The following is a 19,451-nucleotide window of genomic DNA, read 5'->3' as shown; positions in this document are numbered from 1 at the left end:
GTTATGTGTCTACCACGCCAGCAGCCGCTGGGCCTGTTGTCTCCTTATCTGTTCTTAATAAGAGTGTGATATTGGCTTCAAATGATAAATTTGGAAATGTTTCATCACTTTCTATTTCATGGAATAATTTGAGCAGTATTTTGGAATTAGTTCTTTAAAACTATGATAGAATTTGGCTGAGAATCCAGCTGGTCCTGGACTTTTTTCTTTATAGGAATTGGCTTTTTATTTCTGTGTCTATCTCATTGCTAGTTACTGGTTTGTATAGGTTTTCTATATTCTCTTTATTCAATTTTAGCAGGTCATATGTGTCTAGAAGTGTATCCATTTCTACAAGGCTTTCCCACTTATTGGAATATAAGTTTTCAAAATAGTCCCTTCTAATTCTCTGAATTTCTATGATGTCTGTAGTGATTTCTTCCTTTTCACCAACTTTTGTTTTTTTAAATCTGGGTCTTCTTTCTTTTTCTTTTGGTTAGTTTGTCTACGGGTTTATTAATCTTCTTACTTTTTCAAAAAATGAACTCATAGTTTCATTGATTCTTTACATTTTAAAAATTCTCCATTTTATTGATTATGGCTCTGATCTTAATTATTTACTTATATCTACTAGCTTTGTAATAAGTTTCTTCTTGATTTTTAAGGATCTTGTGAGGCATCACTAGGTTGTTTATTTGGGGTCTTTCTGATTTTCTTAATAGTCACTCATAACTATTGAACCTTCCTCTTAGAACTGCCTTAATACTGTCCTATATGTTCTGGTATCACTATTCTCATTTGATGCTGTTATTTTTAAAGTTTTCCCCTTAGTTAGTCTATCATCCACTCATCATTCAAAAGGGTATTGTTCAATTTCCATGTGTTTATATAATTTCTGTATGTCTTTTTGTTGTTGATTTCTAATTTAATTCTATCAGATAAGATACAAGGAATTATATCAATTCTTTTTTGTATTTGCTAAGAGTTGTTTTGTGTCCTAAAATATAATCTATTTCACTGAAGGTTCATAAACAGCTAAGAGGAAAGTGTATTCAGCTGTTTTGGGATTAAACATTCCATAGATATCTGTTAAGTCCATTTGATTTATAGTACTTTTCAGGTCTGAAAAGACTTTACTGAGTTGATGTCTGGACTGTTTTTGGATTAAACATTCCATAGATATCTGTTAAGTCCATTTGATTTATAGTATTTTTCAGGTCTGAAAAGACTTTACTGAGTTGATATCTGACCTATCTATTGGTGAGAGAGGTTTGTACTATTGTACTGGGGTCTCTCTGCGTGTTTAAGTCCAGTAGTGTCTGCTTTATGTAATTAAGTACACTGATGTTTGGGGCATACATATTACTACCATTATGTCTTTTTGTTGGATTTTTTTTTTTTACCACATGAAGGACTTTCTTTGTCTATTCTGTTAATTTTGTCTTAAAGTCTGCTTCTTTGGCAATGAGAGTAGCTACTCCTGCTTGTTTTGAGGCTCTATTTACAAAGTATATTAATTTCATCCTTTCAATTTCAGCCTATGGTTGTTTCATCTGTAAGATGAGTCTCTTGCAAACAACATATAGTAAGGTCTTGTTTTTTAATCCATTCTGCCAGCCTATGTCATTTAATTGAGGAATTGGAACCATTTACATTTAATATTATTATTGAGAGATGTTTATTTATTTATGCTATTTTTATTTACTTTTAATGTTTAATTTGGTCCCATTTCTCATTTCCTTAGCTCCTCTTCAAATGAGATTTATCCATTTGTGAACTTTGGAGTTTATTGTTTAGTTCTTCTCTGCGTAGTATATCTTCAAATATTTTCTGTAGTACTGGCTTAGTGATCATTAATTCTTTTAGTTTCTTCTTGTCTTTGAAGGTTTTATTTCTTTGATTCTCAAGGATAGCTTTGCTAGATGTAGCAATCTTGGTTGATGGTTATTTTCTTCAGGGCTTGGAATGATGTATTCCTCCTGGAGTTCACTTTGTGCTGAAAAATCAGAAGTTACTTTGATGGGCTTGCCTCTAAATGTGGTGGGACATATTTTTATTGAGGATTTTAAAATTCTATTCTGATTTTTCATTATAATGGTTTATTGAGAGGGTTTTTTTAAATCTTGTTGATATTGGGTTGTGAATGTCTCTTGTATCTTAATGTCCATCTATTCTCAAGGTTTAGAAATTTTTATATTGTTTTCCTAAAGAGGTTATCCGTTCCATTAGGCTGTGTCTCAAAACTCTTTTATAATGCCAACAATTCTTAAATTTGTTGTCTTAATGTTGTCCTAGAGTTCTTATATATTCTGGTTATGATTATTTATTTTTCTGTATTTAATACTGTCTGAATGTTCAAGTCTGGCCATTTTTTCCCCTAGCTCTGACTTTTTGTCTTCCAGCACAGTCTACTTTACTGGAGAAACTTTCAACTAAACATTTTATTTGATTTATTGTGTCTTTCATTTTAAAGTTTTCTGTTAATTTTTTTTTCAGTGTTTCTAATGATTTCTATTTGGTTCTTTTTCAATATTTTTATCTCCTTAGTGAATTTCTGTATTGGCTTTCTTACTTCATTCAGTTATTTTTCTGTGTTCTCTTAGGATACATTGATCACTTTTATAATGATTCTTTGAATTCTTTATCTGATATTTCATCACTTTAATATCTTTGAAGTCAGTTGCTGATCAATTATGAACTTTAGCATGTGTTGTACTCTTTTTTTCATATTTCTTGTATTCCCATTTTGTGTTTTATGCATTTGTTGGGTGACTATCTTTTCTACTCTTATATGTGGGTCTTTTTAAGGTACAGCCTTCTCGTACCAAAGTTACCTAGAGCTATACAGATTGAGACCCCTTGTAGGTGTGGTATGCCCCATCTTTTTGTTAATTATATTTTTGCTGTAGGAGTAGATTTCCATGAGTAGGACCTGTATTCCCTTCCCCTAGATATTTCTACTTGGATCCTGGTCATTAGTCTGAGTTTTTTTCTCTTCTCTTTTTGTATAAAATTATAGCTGAAGTTTGAGCACGGTGAGTTTGTGTGTGAAGCAAGATGCAAACAATATACAGCTTTGAAATAAATGCCTTGTGTCTACTATGATGTCTGCAGTACTAATTACCACAAAAAAAAAAAAAAAAGGAATCGTGGGGTCAGCAATTGCCAACAACAAAAACAATAAGTAGCCATAAAGTAGATCTGGCATTTAAAAAATAGCATGTATCAACTATTCCATGCACAGTATAACAACTGTGTGTGGTGTGGCAGGAGTTCTATAAACCAAATATTTCTAAAAATGGTAAAAAATACACTTCTTTAAGAGAAATGAAAATGTGATATGAAGATAGAAGCAAGTTTGCACTGTTTCAATTGTGATCAAAGAGAGTGCAGAAGAGATGTAGCAAGTGATGGTTATAAGGAAGCAGAAGACAAAATAGAAAAAAGAAGTAAAGGGAGAGAAAACAAGAGAATTTGGATTTTAGAGGGAGAATGAACTTGGGAATGAGAAACAAAACAAAACAAAATCAAAATAAGACCAAACCCCTAACCCTCAAAAGATAAGGAAAGATAACTGTCATTTAAAAATGCTAAAAATGAAAAAAAACAATTATGTATGTGCATATATCCATGAACCAGTCAGCACAGAAATAAACCTCAGAAAATGAAAAAGAAGGAGGAGGAGGAGGAGGAGGAGGAGGAGGAGGAGGAAGAGGAGGAGGAGGAGGAGAAGAAGAAGAAGAAGAAGAAGAAGAAGAAGAAGAAGAAGAAGAAGAAGAAGAAGAAGAAAGAAAGAAAGAAGAAGAAGAAAGATTGAAGATTGTTAATAAAAAATGAAAGAATTATCTCCACTGAGGTGGTCAAAACAATCACTAGGAAGGTCATTGCCTATGTCCATCTGTCCTTCTTTCCATTTCTGCTTGAGAGAACAAGTGCTGGGAGGTGTTATCCCCTTACTTTTTCTGTTGCTTACATAGCTGCCAGTTGGAGTGGCCCCAAACTGCAGCTAGTTGAAATAGCTCTCATCGTCTCTTCTCACCTATATAAGGTAGGAAGGAATGGGAAGTATTGTTGATTGGAGCTTTGTCTGGACAGATGAAATCAATGCACTCCCAGGTGAGGCTGTTGCAGAGGTCTAAGTGGAGGGTTCCTGTGGCTGGGGCTTAGGTGTGATCAGGCCTTAGGGACTTTGTTGGGTGGGAGCTGCTCTGGAAAGATTGGATCAACACACTACTAGGACCCAGCAGATGCCAATCTTTGTTGGGAGTCTGGATCTAAAGATCCTCCCAAGAATTCTCATGGGATGGGGAAGTCGACCCTCCACCCTTTCCTATCCATGAATGCGGCCTTCCCAGCTTAGTCCCTTAGTGTGTTCACACTTGCCTGCTCAGATTCCCAACCCTCTTCAGCTGGTCGTGTGAGTCACCAGGTTCAAAGGAAAAGCAAGCTGGGCTTCCCTTCATATTTCTGACTTGAATCCTCCTGGGTACAATCTTCTCTGTCCCTATTTCATTCACATTCTGCTTAGTACACCCTCGGCCACACAGTAGGTGCTTGATGGGGCAGTGTGACAATGTTTGCTATGACCTCTTAGGTTCCTGCAGCAGCAAGCTACAGCATAACCCCCTCAAGATGGCAGACTTTTCTTGTCCCCACATGGACCAGTTGGATTCAGATTGTCCAGATGGAAGAGTAGCTAAGGACACGAGTGCCTTTGTCCTGGGTGGGGTTTGGACATTTGCCAGTGTCCACTGTAGTAGTCCACCTTGACCATCTGAAATCATTGCATTGCATGGTAAGTCCATTTCATATAGACTCTTGGTAATTCCAATTAAAGCAAACAATTTTGAAGCAAAACCATATCACATATTCAGACCTTGTATATAGGCTACATTTTTTTTTGTTACCGTGATCAATTGCCAGACAAAGCATAGAAATGGATACTTTGAGATAGGAAATCAACTGAGTCAAAATCAATCATTTTTAGCTGAATATCGTGAGAACAAGTTTGCCTACTTATTTGCTAAGGCAGGGTCTTCTGTTCTCAAATGAAGATTTGTGATGTATACATGCAGCCCCATCATGCTTAAATTGTTGATTATGATAAATTATTTGGGAATCAAATGATGCTCAAGTGATACTTTCTTACTTTTGTAAACCCCATTATTAGACATGCTTTTGGCTATTGAGAATCATTGAATAATGTCTACTAAATATTTTTTTTGCAAAGTTATCAATCATTCATTCAATGCAGCATAGGCTGCAAAAGAAATTTTTCAAATGAGAATAAAATGGGAAATTGATGCTAGGCAAATACAAACCAAAAGAAACAGAGATGATGATATTTATATCAAACAGAAAAACATTCATGCTAAAAAGCATTAAATAAAACCAATATGTTAGTCAGCCTTTTTGGTCATTGTGACCAAAAGACCTGACAGGAGTGTGTAGAGGAGGAAAAGTTCATTTTGGCTCACAGTTTGAGAGGTTCAGTCCACAGTTGGCTGACTCCACAGCTCTGGGGCCAAGGTGAGGCAGAACATCATGGCAAAAGGGCTTGGAGGAGGAAAGCAGCTCAGGGCATGACAACCAGGAGCAGACAGAGAGCACTCCACTTATCATGGACAAAATATAAACCCCAAAGGCATGCCTCCAACGACCCACCTCCTCCAGCCACACCCTGCCTGCCTACAGTCACACCCAGTTAGCCCCTATCAGTGGATTAATCCACTGCTTAAGTTAAGGTTCTTGTAATCCAATCATTTTACCTTGAAACTTTGTTGCATTGTCTCATATAGGAGCTTTGGAGGAACACCTCATATCTAAATCATAACTACCTACAAAGGTAATTTTTATGCCAGACAGTTTAGATGACAAGAGTTATGGAATTAATATCCCTGCATCAGAGTATTTAACAACAATGTGCACAAGACAAAAACCATAGGAGATACCAGGAAAAATAGATAGGCACGCTAGTTGCAGAATATTTTAATATGCTATTCTTGGGCCATGATACACTAAGGTTAAAAAAAATTAAGGTATAGAGAGCTTAACTCTTTCCAAATCCTGTTATGAAATTAGAGTAAATGATACAAAACGTGACAGATATAAGGACCAAATATTTATGCAAAATATTTAAATAAATAGTAAAAGCAAAATCCCACAGCACATTAAAAAACTATTCCCAGAATTCAGTAAAACACAGTCCAGCAATGTAAAACTAACTGTTTTTTTTTTTAATTTTAATTTGATATGTATGACAGCAGAATTCATTAAATTCATATTAGACATATAGAGCACAATTTTTCATATATCTGTCTGTATTCAAAGTATATTCCCACCATTCGTGACTTCATATATGTACTTAGGGAAATGATGTCCATCTCATTCCACCATCTTTTATATACTACTTTCCCCCTTCCCTCCCTTCCCTCCCATTTGCCCTATCTAGAGTTTGTCTAATCTGCCCATGTTCCCCCTCCCAACCTCACTATGAATCAGCCTTCTTATATTAGAAAACATTCGGCATTTGCAAAACTAACTGTTTTAAGGAAGTTTGTTTCTAAATTTTGTCATAACGATGGCTCTGAGGACAAAAATAAAATGATGTATCTAGCAATGGTCAAAAGGCATTTAATCACCAATCTTGATTAAGAAATAAACTCAACAAAATAGAGATGGATTGAAACTTCTTTAATATTATAAATTATAATATTAAATCAAATTTATGAACTTTAAAAATAGGAAGAAAGTGGTGCGTCTTGTATGATTTAAAACATTTACTGTATTATCTTGGTTCTGGCCATAGAATTTTATATTTTTAAAATTCTAGACTGGGACTGAGGCTGTAGCTCAGTGGTAGAGCGCTTGCCTAGTATATGTGAGTCATTGGTTTGATCCTTAGCACCACATAAAAATAAACAAATAAAATAAAGGCATGCTGTCCATACACATCTACAAAAAGAAAAAAAAAAGGATGCAAACAAAAACTGATTAAAAGAAATTCCAGACTAAACCAGTGTTCTCTCTCTAATCACTTTTATGTGAAATAGCTTAGGGAATTCTTGACAACATATTAAGCTGTGAGATATATCAAAGGGACAGACCTCAGCAGGCCTGCAAAATACAAAAATCTTCCTAGAAAACCCAAGAGAATAATTTGAAAATTTATCATAATTAAGAATAGTGGAGCTCAACAGCTGGCTACAAAATAAATACAAAAAGCAAAAGGTTCACTTAATCAGCAAGAACTAATTAAAATTCCTGATGAGGGGAAAAACAGATTTTGTTAATAGCAACCACAAAAACACAAAATGTATGTCAGGAATCTGGAGCTGACACAAGGAAGACCCCGAGATCCATGGTGTGGGAGAGCTGAGGACCGGCACAGCAGACTCAAGACAGCCCTGAATCCGTACCCCATGCCCGTGAGTCAATTGCCATGAGATGAGCTTTTTTGCAATGGGAGTGGCAAGATGAGATGAGCTCCTCAAAGAAAAGGCATTCTATGTCCTTCCACAAATACAGAGATGGAAGAACTAAGTGGATGGTTAGGAGACTAATTTCTAAAATAATAAATGGGATCCTTTGTCAGGTTGTTGTTAATCTAGAAAAATAAGGGGCAATTCTTATTAGGACTTTCAGTAAGGAAAACTGGAAGCTTCTGTTGTTGTTGTTGTGTTGTTTTAAGGCATTAAAAGGAGCACACAGGAAGGAAGGCTTATGCACAGGCGATTTCTATGTGCTCCACTTCTGGGGAAGGGAACTGGGAATAGGAGCAGGGCACGGGGAAGCAGGACTTCTTGCTTTTCACAGCAAACCTTCTCTTGGCATCCTTTGAATTTCTCTACCATGTCTATTGAATTCATTGTTAACTCTATGAATAATTTAAGCCCATAAATTTCCAATTGAAAACCAGAAAGGAAAAACAATGAGACCCCCCAAAATGACAGATTTGACTATCCAAAACCTTAAAACACCAGTAAATAGAAGCACAAAGCAAAATTAAGCTGGCAGTAGTGAAATATGCAGGCGTATCCGCGTCTCAATGTCAAGTGTCGACTTGGCATTCTCCATGGAAGGAGAGATTGCACCAGAGGAGGATCAAAGAGCAAAGCAAGTCGTGAGGGTAGATGAACCCGGGACACACACGGGTTCCCAGAGGTGGAAATGGGAACACCAACAAACAGGTGAAATGTCTCCAGCTGGCTTTGGGTCAGGGTACCCTGATTAATATGGCAAAGAAATACTGTTTCTCACCAATCAAAAAGTCAAAAATTAGAAATGCTCTGTTCCTGAAAAAGCACAGAAGGAGACCAGGTTCACCCAGATGACCGAGCACCGAGTAGCAAGACTTTCCCAGAATAGTACATGGACATCTCCTGAGCCTGAAAAGCAATCCCGTCCTGAGACTCAGAAGTCCAATTTCTGTAGAATCTAGGCTACAAGTGATTTGCAGGGAAGAGAGTGATTCACGCAAAGGTGTTTACTGTCCCCTTAGTTATAGTAACAATGAGGAGAACGTTCAGAGCAGAACCTGTCATGGACAGAAAAGCCCATCATCACCTCCTGCATCAAAAGACCTCAACGCTTGGAGACACCACGATGTTGTCAGCTTTGTGAGTCAGCCATATGCAGTTCACAGACTGATTTTCAAATGAATGCCAGCAGCATTTTTTCCACAGTTCGATGCTCTGGGCAGTGGTAATAACTCGGTTGAGTGTGGAATCTGAAAGATGCGAAATGGGAGTGGAGGGCAGTTTGGCCAGGGAAAGCTAAACTGGGTTTGGCAGCTACCTGCATGGAAGAGGGAGAAATGACATGATGTCTACTGTCGTGTCCCCAAAGACAGAGAGAGCTAATGAGGGGAAATTGGAAAGGAGTGTGGAAAACTTCATAAGTGGTCCTGAAATGCCAGGGTAACCCTGCCCTGTGATGGGCTGAGAAACCGAGAGAGCCAGAGACTAAGCCTATGCAAGTGCAGGGTTCAGCTCCTCCGCTCTCTCCATCCTGGCCATTGACTGAGGCCCAGCGGCCCTACTGCCCCATCCTAGCACATCTGCTCCCTGCCTCTCCCACAGGCCTGCCTCTTCCAAGGTGGAAGGACAATGGCCTCATTGTAGACTGTGGTTTGCAGCCTCACCCCTTAGCTGCAGCATGGACTGCCCTTTTCTAAATGACAGTCAGTAGTTGGTCTTTGAAGGATAACTTTCTAGGGTCTTATTCAACATGAAGGTTTTCTTTCCAAACAGGATTACCAAACCAATAACAATGACCAGGCAGTGGTTGAAATCTGTATCACAAGAATCACAACAGCCATCAGAGAGACAGAGTCCATTGAGAAGCACGCCAAGGCCCTTGTGGGGCTCTGGGACTCCTGCCTGGAACACAGCCTGAGACCCTCAGGGAGGGACGAGGACCCGCCTCATGCAAAAATCGCATCTGATATCATGAGCTGCATTTTACAGGTATGTCAGTGTTCAATGGCAAGCTGTTTGACACCAGGCGAGAGCACAATGTCTAACCAAGAGTCAGTTTTTCTGTACCCTTTAGATACTATAAAAGACACCATGATCTATTAGCAGCTGATCCAACAGGCTGGTGATTAAAAAACCAAGAAAGGCCTAGTGGGCCCCTGCTACAAGCAAGACCCCCTGTAGGGAACTCAAAGCAATACCACAGCAAGCCTCTTGTCTACTTGGAGAGATAAGATGTGTGCCTATAAAAAGCTAATAATAAAGCAGTATGTCCAGAGAGATCCAAATGCAGAGCACTGGAAAATTCACAAGGGAACTAACTCTTTCATCCTAGGAGACCAAAGAGGGAGTGAAGACTGAAGGGAGGCCGGGAGCTTAGGCCACATGGGAGGAAAGAGGTAGCTTTAAGAGTATTTCTACCAAGCGCAGTGGCAACATGCCTGTAATCCAAGCAACTCAGGAGGCTGAGGCAGGAGGATCTCAAGTTCAAAGTCAGGCTCAGCAATTTCGTGAGGCACTAAGCAACTTAATGAGACCCTGGGGATATGGCTCAGTGGTTAAGCACCACTGGGTTCAGACCCTGGTACAAAAAAATAAATAAAAAGAGTATTTCTGTATGCGCTGTGAATGCTTCATGATGATATCTGCCTGTTCTGACCCTGTTTAATTCCTTTCTCTGATATAGATATGAATTTGGAATTTGGGCTTAGACACAAACCAGTTGTATGACAAAGAAATGTAGGGCATGTCCCAACTTCCTGAGCCATGGTTTCTTCATCCTAAAATGCAGATTAAAGATCATTGTTTAGGACAAATTTTATGAACCAGTGATGTTGGCATGTGTTTCTTAAAAAGGAAGTCTGTGGCCAGGTATGTTTGGAATGCTGACTTCAAGTTTTCCCCTTCGAGCTGTCAAAATGTTTCATAGCAGATTAAAGACCCTGAAAAGTCCTGCAATTAAAAAGGAAAAAGCAAAACAAACTCTTAATTTTGTTTAGTACAGCATTTGCCAACCTGATTAGTCACAGCACCCCTCTTTCTTCTCCTCGCCTTCAATACAATGTTGATGAACATCCCTCAGAGCCCACTGACTTCCACTGTGCCCAGGTACGGACATTCTGGTCACACTGAAGTCCTCGGCACAATATAGTGGATAGTATTAGTTTCCCTCCTCCTCCTCCTGATCCTCCTCCCTTCCTCCTGCTTCTCCTCCTCCTGTCCCCCCTTCCTCTCCTCCTCCTCCTGTTCCTCCCCCTCCTCTACTCCTACTCCTCCTGCCCTCCTCCTGCTCCCTCTCTTCCCACCCTGCTCTTCCTTTCCCCTCACAGTTGTCCACGCTTTGCTGGCCTACATTCTACTTAGTCTGCTCCATCCAGGGACTTGTCAACTCACAGACCACACATGCCACCATACCGTTTTCCTGGGTAGGAATGGGTGGAAAGGTCATGAGGATTTCAGCAAAATCAGTAGAAGATGACTTCTATTTCTACAGAACAGCAAACACCTATCAGATCTCTTCTTCCTTGATTGTCTTGAGTATATCATTGGTGCACATCAGAAACAGATTATTCACTCCAAAGAGCCACTCTGCAGACATTCAGATAGACACGCACAAATCAGTCCTACTTTCCAGCTCCTTCTGCATTTAAAACCACTGGTGTAGACTTGAAAGCAGAGGTATCCAACGGAAATCTAATGTAAGACACAAAATGTGTCATTTTAAATTTTCTAGTAGCCACCTGCAGAAGTAAACAGAGATGAAACTAATTTGATAACATATTTTTCTTTTTTTAAATTTTTTTTTTGAGAGAGAATTTTAATATTTATTTTTTAGTTTTCGGTGGACACAACATCTTTGTTTGTATGTGGTGCTGAGGATCGAACCCGGGCCGCACGCATGCCAAGCAAGCGCGCTACCGCTTGAGCCACATCCCCAGCCCGATAACATATTTTTCTTAACCCAATATGTGCAAAGTAATACCATATCAACATGTAGTCAATACAACAATTAGTGAATGGTTTGCATTTTAAAATCCTGCCTTATAAATCTGCTTTGTATTTCAGCACCTCTTACTTTGGACTAGTCACATTTCAAGTGCTGATGTGCTTCAAGGGGTTAGTGGTGCCACTGTTAGCATGGGCCTAGAGTCGGGCAGGTTGTCTGGGTGGAGGTCGTGTTGGAAAGGTTTTGAGGAATGAGCAGGAAAGTTACCAGATAGGTGAGCAAGAGGACACTCCGAGCAAGCAAAATGAATACACATGTACTTCAGTAATAAATTTTAAAACCAGCTTGTGCAGAAGTACAGATTTGTGAACTAAGACCCAAGTTGGAGAACTCTTAAGTGGGCTACCCTTCCAAAATGCCCGTAGTTCTAACACAAAGGGATGTTTTATTCTGGGCAAGGTGTTTTTGTGTCTCCTATGTAAAAGGGGGGCATAAAGCAAATGCTTTTGAAAAGTAGAAATGGCCAACTCACTGGTGATCAGAATAAATGGATTTGTAGGATTGTTGAGAACAGGGTTGTGAGGTACGGGACTGCTATTTTGGGAAAGAGAAGAGAGAATGACTAAGAAATTGGCTCTTGATTGAGAGGGACAAAGAAGCCAGCCTGCAGGGATGGGGGTGGGGGGGTGGGGGTGTTGGAGTGACCTTCTTGGGTCCCAGGGGGATGCAGAAGCACTGTAGAGATGGCAGGAAGCTGTAAGGGCACATGTCCTTCAGTGTGTCTCCCAGAACCTCAGCAGGCCATGGTGGTCTCACAGTGAGGATTCAGCCTCCAGCCAATTTTAAGGGGAATTTTTGCAGTAAACATTGAAAACATGATTTTTTAGCACTTGTAATTGAGGTTCTTGTGGGAACCAGGGAGAAATTCAGATGACTCATTTTGCTTTGTTTGTTCAGTGAAATAAAACAGATCAACTTTCAAAAGTCAGGGAGTCCGGATTTTTAGCTTGCTCGAAATGGAGAATAAAAAAGGAATGATTTCCTCTCTACCTGGATTCCCACTTCCCAAGATACAGATCAGCAATCAAGATCATCCTGTCTAACCAGGCAAGGGCCAGGGCAAGGGCAAAGGCAAGGACAAGGGCCAGGGCCAGGGCCAGGGCCAGGGCCCTGGCACTTCCCACACCGTTGACCATTTTGATTTGCTTTTTGCTGACTATTCAATAATTTTAAACTGAATGTGAGCACCTATGGTTTTATACACACACACACACACACACACACACACACACACACGTGTACTTTTTGATCTTTCCTTAACCCCAAATGTCTTGTTTTGGCCCACTGTCAACCCTACTTCAGGTATCCACACTCATTCCTCTTTTAATTGATAATCATATTGAATTCCTTCTTTTCTTGGTTCTAAACTTATGAATTTGCTGCACTGACCTTAAAAATAACTTAAAATTCCAGTCACTTTCTCTTCCTCCCTTGATACAAAATCAGTACATGTGCGCGGCAGGCTCGTGTAAGCTCTGGGTCTGGTCTGGTCTGGTTTCACTTGAGGCTTCTGCTTCTACTAACCCATCCTGTGTTCTCAGACAAGTGTCTGTACCTGTCACCTACAAAACAGCTCACCTGCCAGCTCAGGGGAGAGGCGGAGGTAGAAGAGCAGAGAGCTTCAGAGCTTGAAGCCTGAGAGTCTTAGGGACCTTGTTCTTATGTAGATGTGAGACTGGCACGTTACGTTCTCCAACTCACCGTTTTACCATCTGTACGGCGGGAGGGCATTGCCTACATCCCAGGATGCCTAGGGTTATAGGTGACAGGGAGAGTGACATCCTCCACAGTATAGTAGCTTCCTACTAAGTGCTGCGTCTTGTAGGACAGTGGCATCGAGAGTCCTGTCAGCTCCATGCCATTAAGCTTCTCATTGGGAGTGGTGCATGAGAGGGGTGCCCTTTCCTACAGAAGGCTCTCCATTTGGGTCCAGACAGGACACAGAAACACCTGGTCCAAACTACAGCTTCTCTCCAGCTAAGAGCTTCCTCTGGAGGAAGGTTACCTCGTGGAGTCGGCTGCTGTCCCCACAAGGCACACTACTTCTAAGCCATAGACAGACTTGGAGAGGGTTGATGAAGATTAAAATGTGCCTCAGGGATGTTGTGATTATGGACACAGTTGATGTACTGGAGCGAAACCGTAGCAACCAATAGACGGGCCATGATGGAGTCTGAGAGCCGTTGCTGGGTGGACCCCTGATGTCTAGTTCAGGTTCAGCCTCTTCCCAGCCACACTGCTTAGCCCAGCTGTTCCCAGGTGTTGAAGCAGCTCTGCGTCACCTCTTTCCCCATCTCTGCCACCTCTGTGGATGACTGTGTGAAGACGAGGATCACCCAAGAGGGTTGTTGGAGATGGGGTGCTAGGAAAAGCCTCAAGTCCAGTTGGAAAACCAGGAGCCTCTATTTCCCTCCTTTAGAAGGATCCTGGGTCCGTTCTCCTCCATTCCAGGATTTGGTCATCTCAGTCTGAGTCCCCCAGTCAGTGCTGTGTGAAGACACACGTGCTGCCCCTGGCTGGGTCTACCAGGTGTCTTGGATGACCGAGTGTCTCCTCCAGGGCTCTTGGAGGAGGGACTGCTGTGTCAGGGTAGAAGTTTATTCCAGCCAGTCCCAGCTCTCCCATGGACCCATGGTGTAAGCTTGGGCAAATGGACCCTTCTGTGCCTCTATTTCTTGGTCTATAAAATCCACATGATAGGAGTAGCTGCCTCGTGAGTTCTTTGGAGAAGCAAACAAACAGTAAATAAAGACAGAATGTGTAGGACAGGGAAGCACTGCGTGAGTTTCAACTCTGGCTGATCCCGTCATCATCCGCAGGACACTCTAAAATAGCTCTCAACACTTTATAAGAGGCTACTGATTTAATAATTTAGTCTAGCCGTTGTTTACTGCTTATTCCCACCCTGTCCAAGTTGTAGGCTCTGTTTATTCGTGGAATTAGTACCAGCACCTAGAATAGTGTGTGGCACATAGTAGGTGCTCAAATAACATTACCTGAATGATCGATTGAATAAATGGTCTCAGGAAAGGTGCCTGCTCTCTGGCTTCCTACCAGCTACCCTTGTCCCTCACGAGGTGTGAAACCCCAGTCCTTAGACCATGGTGGTCTGAACTGGAAGGAGACTGGGGTGACCACCTGGCTCAGGTTCCTAACACCTGCTGCTTACCACCTGTCAGAAAATCCACTGGGAAGACTTAGGCATGTGTCAATTAAATTTTACATATAACTAAACTGGTAAGAATCTAGCATTTTAGATGGAAATCCAAATCAGTACAATTGTCTGATTGATAATGAATGACCAAGGAGTGAAGTTTATTATTTTTTGAGTTCCATCGTTTTTATGGCTCTTTAGTTGAAGTCTAGACCTGAGCGTCATTTAGCTGCCAAACCTCAGATAATGCCTCTGCTTAGCTTATTCTATTCCATCCTAAAACACTGGGAAATGTTCCCAAAGTGCATTTTCAGGAGGAAAATCTCCACCCACAGCTCCAGCTGGTGCTGATCTAGTTGAGAGATACGATGCTCGATGCTTGGCGGCGTCTGCGGAACAAAGCCCTCTTGTGTCACCTCTGTGGCTGGACGTTGCTGTCCCCACGAGCAAGTCTTTGTGTCCACACTGCCCTTCACTGTGTTCACCCTGAGCACAGAACTGAGAAAGAGGAGACTCAAACCAAGCACTCGCCTCTGCGATGAGGGCACGTCTGTCAGGCTCGGCCATTACCAGCTGCCGCTGAACTTGGACGCCAACCCCAGGACTTCCTCTGCCCCTGAGCCACATCATTCTAGATAAAATAATTTGTGGTTGGACATCTGCTGCAGCAGCAGCTCCTTTTGCTGTCTTTTAAATGAAGCTCAGCCGTGGAAGGCGCTGTTGGTCACCTGTCAGGGGTCCCCTCCTCTTGCTCCCAACCTCTTGCTCATGCCCTGTTGGTGTCAGCAGTGGCTGTGGCTCCTTGATAGGCTAAGAACTGTCGGGGCCCTGTTTGGACCCTGATAGACTTTGCTGTTTACGTGAACTATTTGCTTTTTGCTTAATCTGTCACTGTTTGTGTTACTCAAGAGATCCCCAAATATCATGTGGGTAGAAAAACAGGAAAAAAAAAATGAATGTGTTAAAGTTTGCTTTTTAAAACAATAGCATTATGCATTTGGGGAGAGTTTTATACATTTCACTTGGAACCACACATCAGAAACTTTGTTAGCTGGTCACTATTTTTCTCCAGAACATCTAGAGTTTTCTAAAAAGGACAGCCCAATCTTTCACTGGTGCTGGGAAATGCTCGCTCTTTCTGAGGTTTAAAAACGTCAGTTGCTGGAAACACTCATTTCCATTGATCTCTCCCCATTTCTGTCTGTGTTCACAGGTAGCAGGGAACACTTTCCAATGCCATGATCTTTGGTTTTTCAAGTCACATAGCAGTGCGCTTGAAGATGTGTTCCTCTAGGGGAACTTGTTCTACTGCAAATGGTTTTTGGCAAAAGACTCGGAGTAGATGAAGTAAACTTGGGCATGGAGTTCTTGGTTGGAAAGCACTAAAGACTATGTGATTGTGTTTCACCCTTGAGGCCAGAGTGATGACCCATCACTATGGGGACAAGGGTATGCTGTATTAAAGTTCACCCATCAAAGGCCTCCATGTAATGGACAGACTGGCTGCCTAAAGGAGTGACCCAAATGAGACTGTGGGGTTTGGGAACATCCAGTGCTCTAACTGAAGTGACTTGAATGTAGCCTCAAGGTATAGGATGGGGGCAAATTGAGAAACTGGCCAAGTCAATTACCCTTGTTAAACACCACCTCTGCAGAGTGTGGGAGCACTGGTTTGGCAAGTTTACTCAGCACTGAGGGGTAGGGAGATGGTATGTGGGAGATAGAATGGACTCGATGGATAGAAAGTTGCAGTTAGCAAAGGGGGAGATTCTGCTTAGGACTGGCGTGTTATTAGAATCAGGTTTCACCGAGGTCCTGGATGAAACGTCCCTCAGTATCTCTCTGGTCTGGTCTGCCTTTGTGCCCCCTTTGTGCCTTTGTGTAAATACTCTGGGTCCTGGTCTGGCTCCTTGGTATCCTGAGAACGAGAAAGCAATGCCCAGGGCCTGACCTCGGGAAGTCTCCCTCTGTGGGTGAATCCACTGGATGACTGAGATGCACCAGCTTGAAGTTCTTTGGTGTGAGTTGGATCAAAGAGTTGGCAGATCCAAACATTCTGTGTGGCCTGACCCAGCATCTGCCCAGGCTTCTGAGGCTGAGAGCAGCCCTCCAGGGGTTGGGGGTGGGGGGGAGCAGCCAGTCTCCCAGGGAGGCCTCCTGACTCAGCAGTAGTGACCAATCCAATCAGGCCCACTTTAATTCACCAGAAAAAAGAGAAAATCCAAAGACATTCAGAAGAGTCTGGCTGTAGGCCATGCTCCTGATACTTGGGTGGTGTTAGGAGATGTGAGATGATCTACTGAGTAGAGCTGCAGTCTAGATACATGTTCTGTCACAGAGCCTAGAGTCAGAGGTGGCTTCATGATGGGATACCAAGCTCGGCTGGTAAGGACTCCTTTTTTCTGCCTAGAGGTCAGAGGGACCCATGGGTCTGGAAAATGGATGGAAGTACAGGAATGGATTAAAGATTGTCCAGATGTAGTTTTGTTTCTAGTGACAAGAAGGGAGGGGGAGCTCAAGCACAGGAGATTTGATTGGCTCATTTAGAAAACCACAGCCTCAGCACAGCCACAGCATGGAGCTGAAAGGCATGTCCAGGTCTGGCCCAACTTGTCTCTCAGGGACATCCAAATTTCCTTGAGTTTCATAAGGGTCCCTAGCAGTGAGGTCACAGAGGGTGGCAGCTACTCTGGATCTTTCCCTCTCACCTCCTTGAATCCAGCAGAAGAAAGCCTTTTACACAGCCCTTCTGTGGGTTCTTAATTCTGGTTTTTGTGTCCGAGCCCTCAATACCTCAGATAGAAATGCCACTGTGAGCATCTGGGATGGTTCTTCAAAGGGGAATAAGGGTGGAGTATCAGAGGGAGGATGAATGGACGTCTAAGGAGGTTGAGGTTTGAAGGTGGAAGAAAACCAGAGCAATGACATTTTCTTTGATGTCAGGAAGTATTTATGAACTGGACACCAAGATTGAGTAGTACAACGTCATCCCCCTCAAGATGACCAACACTTGTAGGAGCACACATTGGACTGTCTCAGCCATCCCATAATATGTGCTCAGCATAAGTTAGGGAGTCATCTTCCTGACACTGTCACCACTGTATTATATTCCTGGCTGCATTGGACTTGCCACTGTTGGTCACTGTCATTCATAAGCCCTACAGGAGGTGTTTAGGTATGCTTAAATATTCAGGCCTGCATTTATGCTAACTTTTGAGCTCACTTAAAAAATACATGAAATCTGAATTTACGTGACTGCACCTCTTTTTCAGAAAAGAGGTCATATCACATCTTAATGATTCTCACTAAACACAGCCATATAATCAGAACCCAGACCTAAATTAATAATTAATGCAATTGAGAGAATTTTTGTGTTTGGTCCACTTTGATATCTTCTTGTGTAACATATCTGTTTAAATCCTCTAGTTTTTTATTTGGTTGTGTCTTATCGATTTGGATTTTTTTTTGTGTGTATTCTGGGTGCTAGTAGACCTTTGTTGGATGAATTATTACAAATATTTTCTCCATCTTTGGACCATCTTTTCACTTTCCTAGAGATATCACAGAATGATTAGAAGTTCTTCCTTTTATCCACATTGTGATGTTTCCTGCATTGTTAAGTTTTTGAGCAGGCGGTGGGGAGCCTTTGTCTACCTGAGGATGTTAGGATGTTTCCTGTGCTTTCTTCTCATCTGTAGATATGCATCTGTCTGGAGCTGAATCTCATTATGGCTGGTGTGATGGTTGGTACAAATATCCAGTGGCCCCACCTGCCTCGTTTCTAAGATGACATCCGGTTGCTCAGGGATCCCATGTATCAGTGACAATCCTTGCCTCATGTCCTTCCTGTTATCCTTTTTGTATAATTCCATGTGCAAAAATTGAATTATACATTTTATAATATTAGGATATATAACGTTCCCTTTAAGCTTAGGGGAAAGTTTAAGAGTAAAGTCTGGCTTTACATTGTATTAGTCAGGACGCAGGTTTGGCTGCTGTAATGAAGACCTATGACAGAGGACTGAACAGCACAGGACTTGAATTGTCTCCCATGAAACAACTCAAGAGTGTCATTCTTAATGGTGGCTCGATGGCGGCTCCAACCCAGGCTCCTTCTGTCTATCTTCTTTGCATTAGCTGTGCATGGTTTCTAACTCCTGGTCTCCAGCCCAAGCCCCTTCTATCTTCTCTGCCTTACCCATGCATGTTTTCTAACTTATGATCTAGGATGACTATTTCCATCTTTGTTACCATAGCTCTGTTCCAACCAGCACCTAAGGGAGAGAAGGAAGGAGAAGCTAGAAGTGAATACCTTAATGCCATTCCTATCCCATCGCCCAAGACTTTGCACAACGCCACATCTGATAGCAAAGAAGACTAAAAAAGGCTATCTTTAGCCATGAGCCCCTGTCCCATCATAATTCAGGAATTTATTGCTAAATAAAAAAGGAATGAGTCATTATTGTTTGTAATAATATTCTTGTCCACTCTTCTAGGTTTCCCCCTCAGTGTTCTGAATCTGATCACAATTTACCTGGTATTGATGGCCTGAGTGTGAACCTCTATTAGCACAGTAATCCTGAGTTGGTCCTCTTTACAAGCAAGAGAATGGTCCCTTAGTAGCCTACCATCTTCCTGTGCCAGGCAGTTTATGCCATTACTGCTTTGGGGTCTATTTATCAAACACTGTTTGGTTGGTAATTGCTTTTACTAGTGAGACCTAGAGTTGGGCCACACCTCCATGATCACCCACCAGGATGGGGGTAGACAGACTAGGATCCAGAGGCTGTTCTTCCATCGGTGCCTTCCCCTGCATTACGTCCCAGTGACAACTGTC

General features: G+C 41.7%; 1 protein-coding gene across 2 annotated transcripts in view; it reads left to right on the top strand.

Annotated features, from left to right (window-relative positions):
- The window catches only part of Veph1 (ventricular zone expressed PH domain containing 1), a 210,894-nt gene that overhangs the window by 15,579 nt on the left and 175,864 nt on the right, over positions 1-19,451 (top strand). For both annotated transcript variants that reach the window (XM_027933955.2, XM_027933954.2), the window contains exon 2: positions 9,231-9,446. In XM_027933955.2, the coding sequence (XP_027789756.1) occupies positions 9,231-9,446 (216 nt within the window). The remainder of the gene's footprint in view (positions 1-9,230; positions 9,447-19,451) is intronic.

This window comes from Marmota flaviventris, chromosome 8 (assembly GCF_047511675.1).
Source record: "Marmota flaviventris isolate mMarFla1 chromosome 8, mMarFla1.hap1, whole genome shotgun sequence".
Lineage (NCBI taxonomy): Eukaryota > Metazoa > Chordata > Mammalia > Rodentia > Sciuridae > Marmota > Marmota flaviventris.
This window is presented reverse-complemented; position numbering and strand designations above follow the sequence as displayed.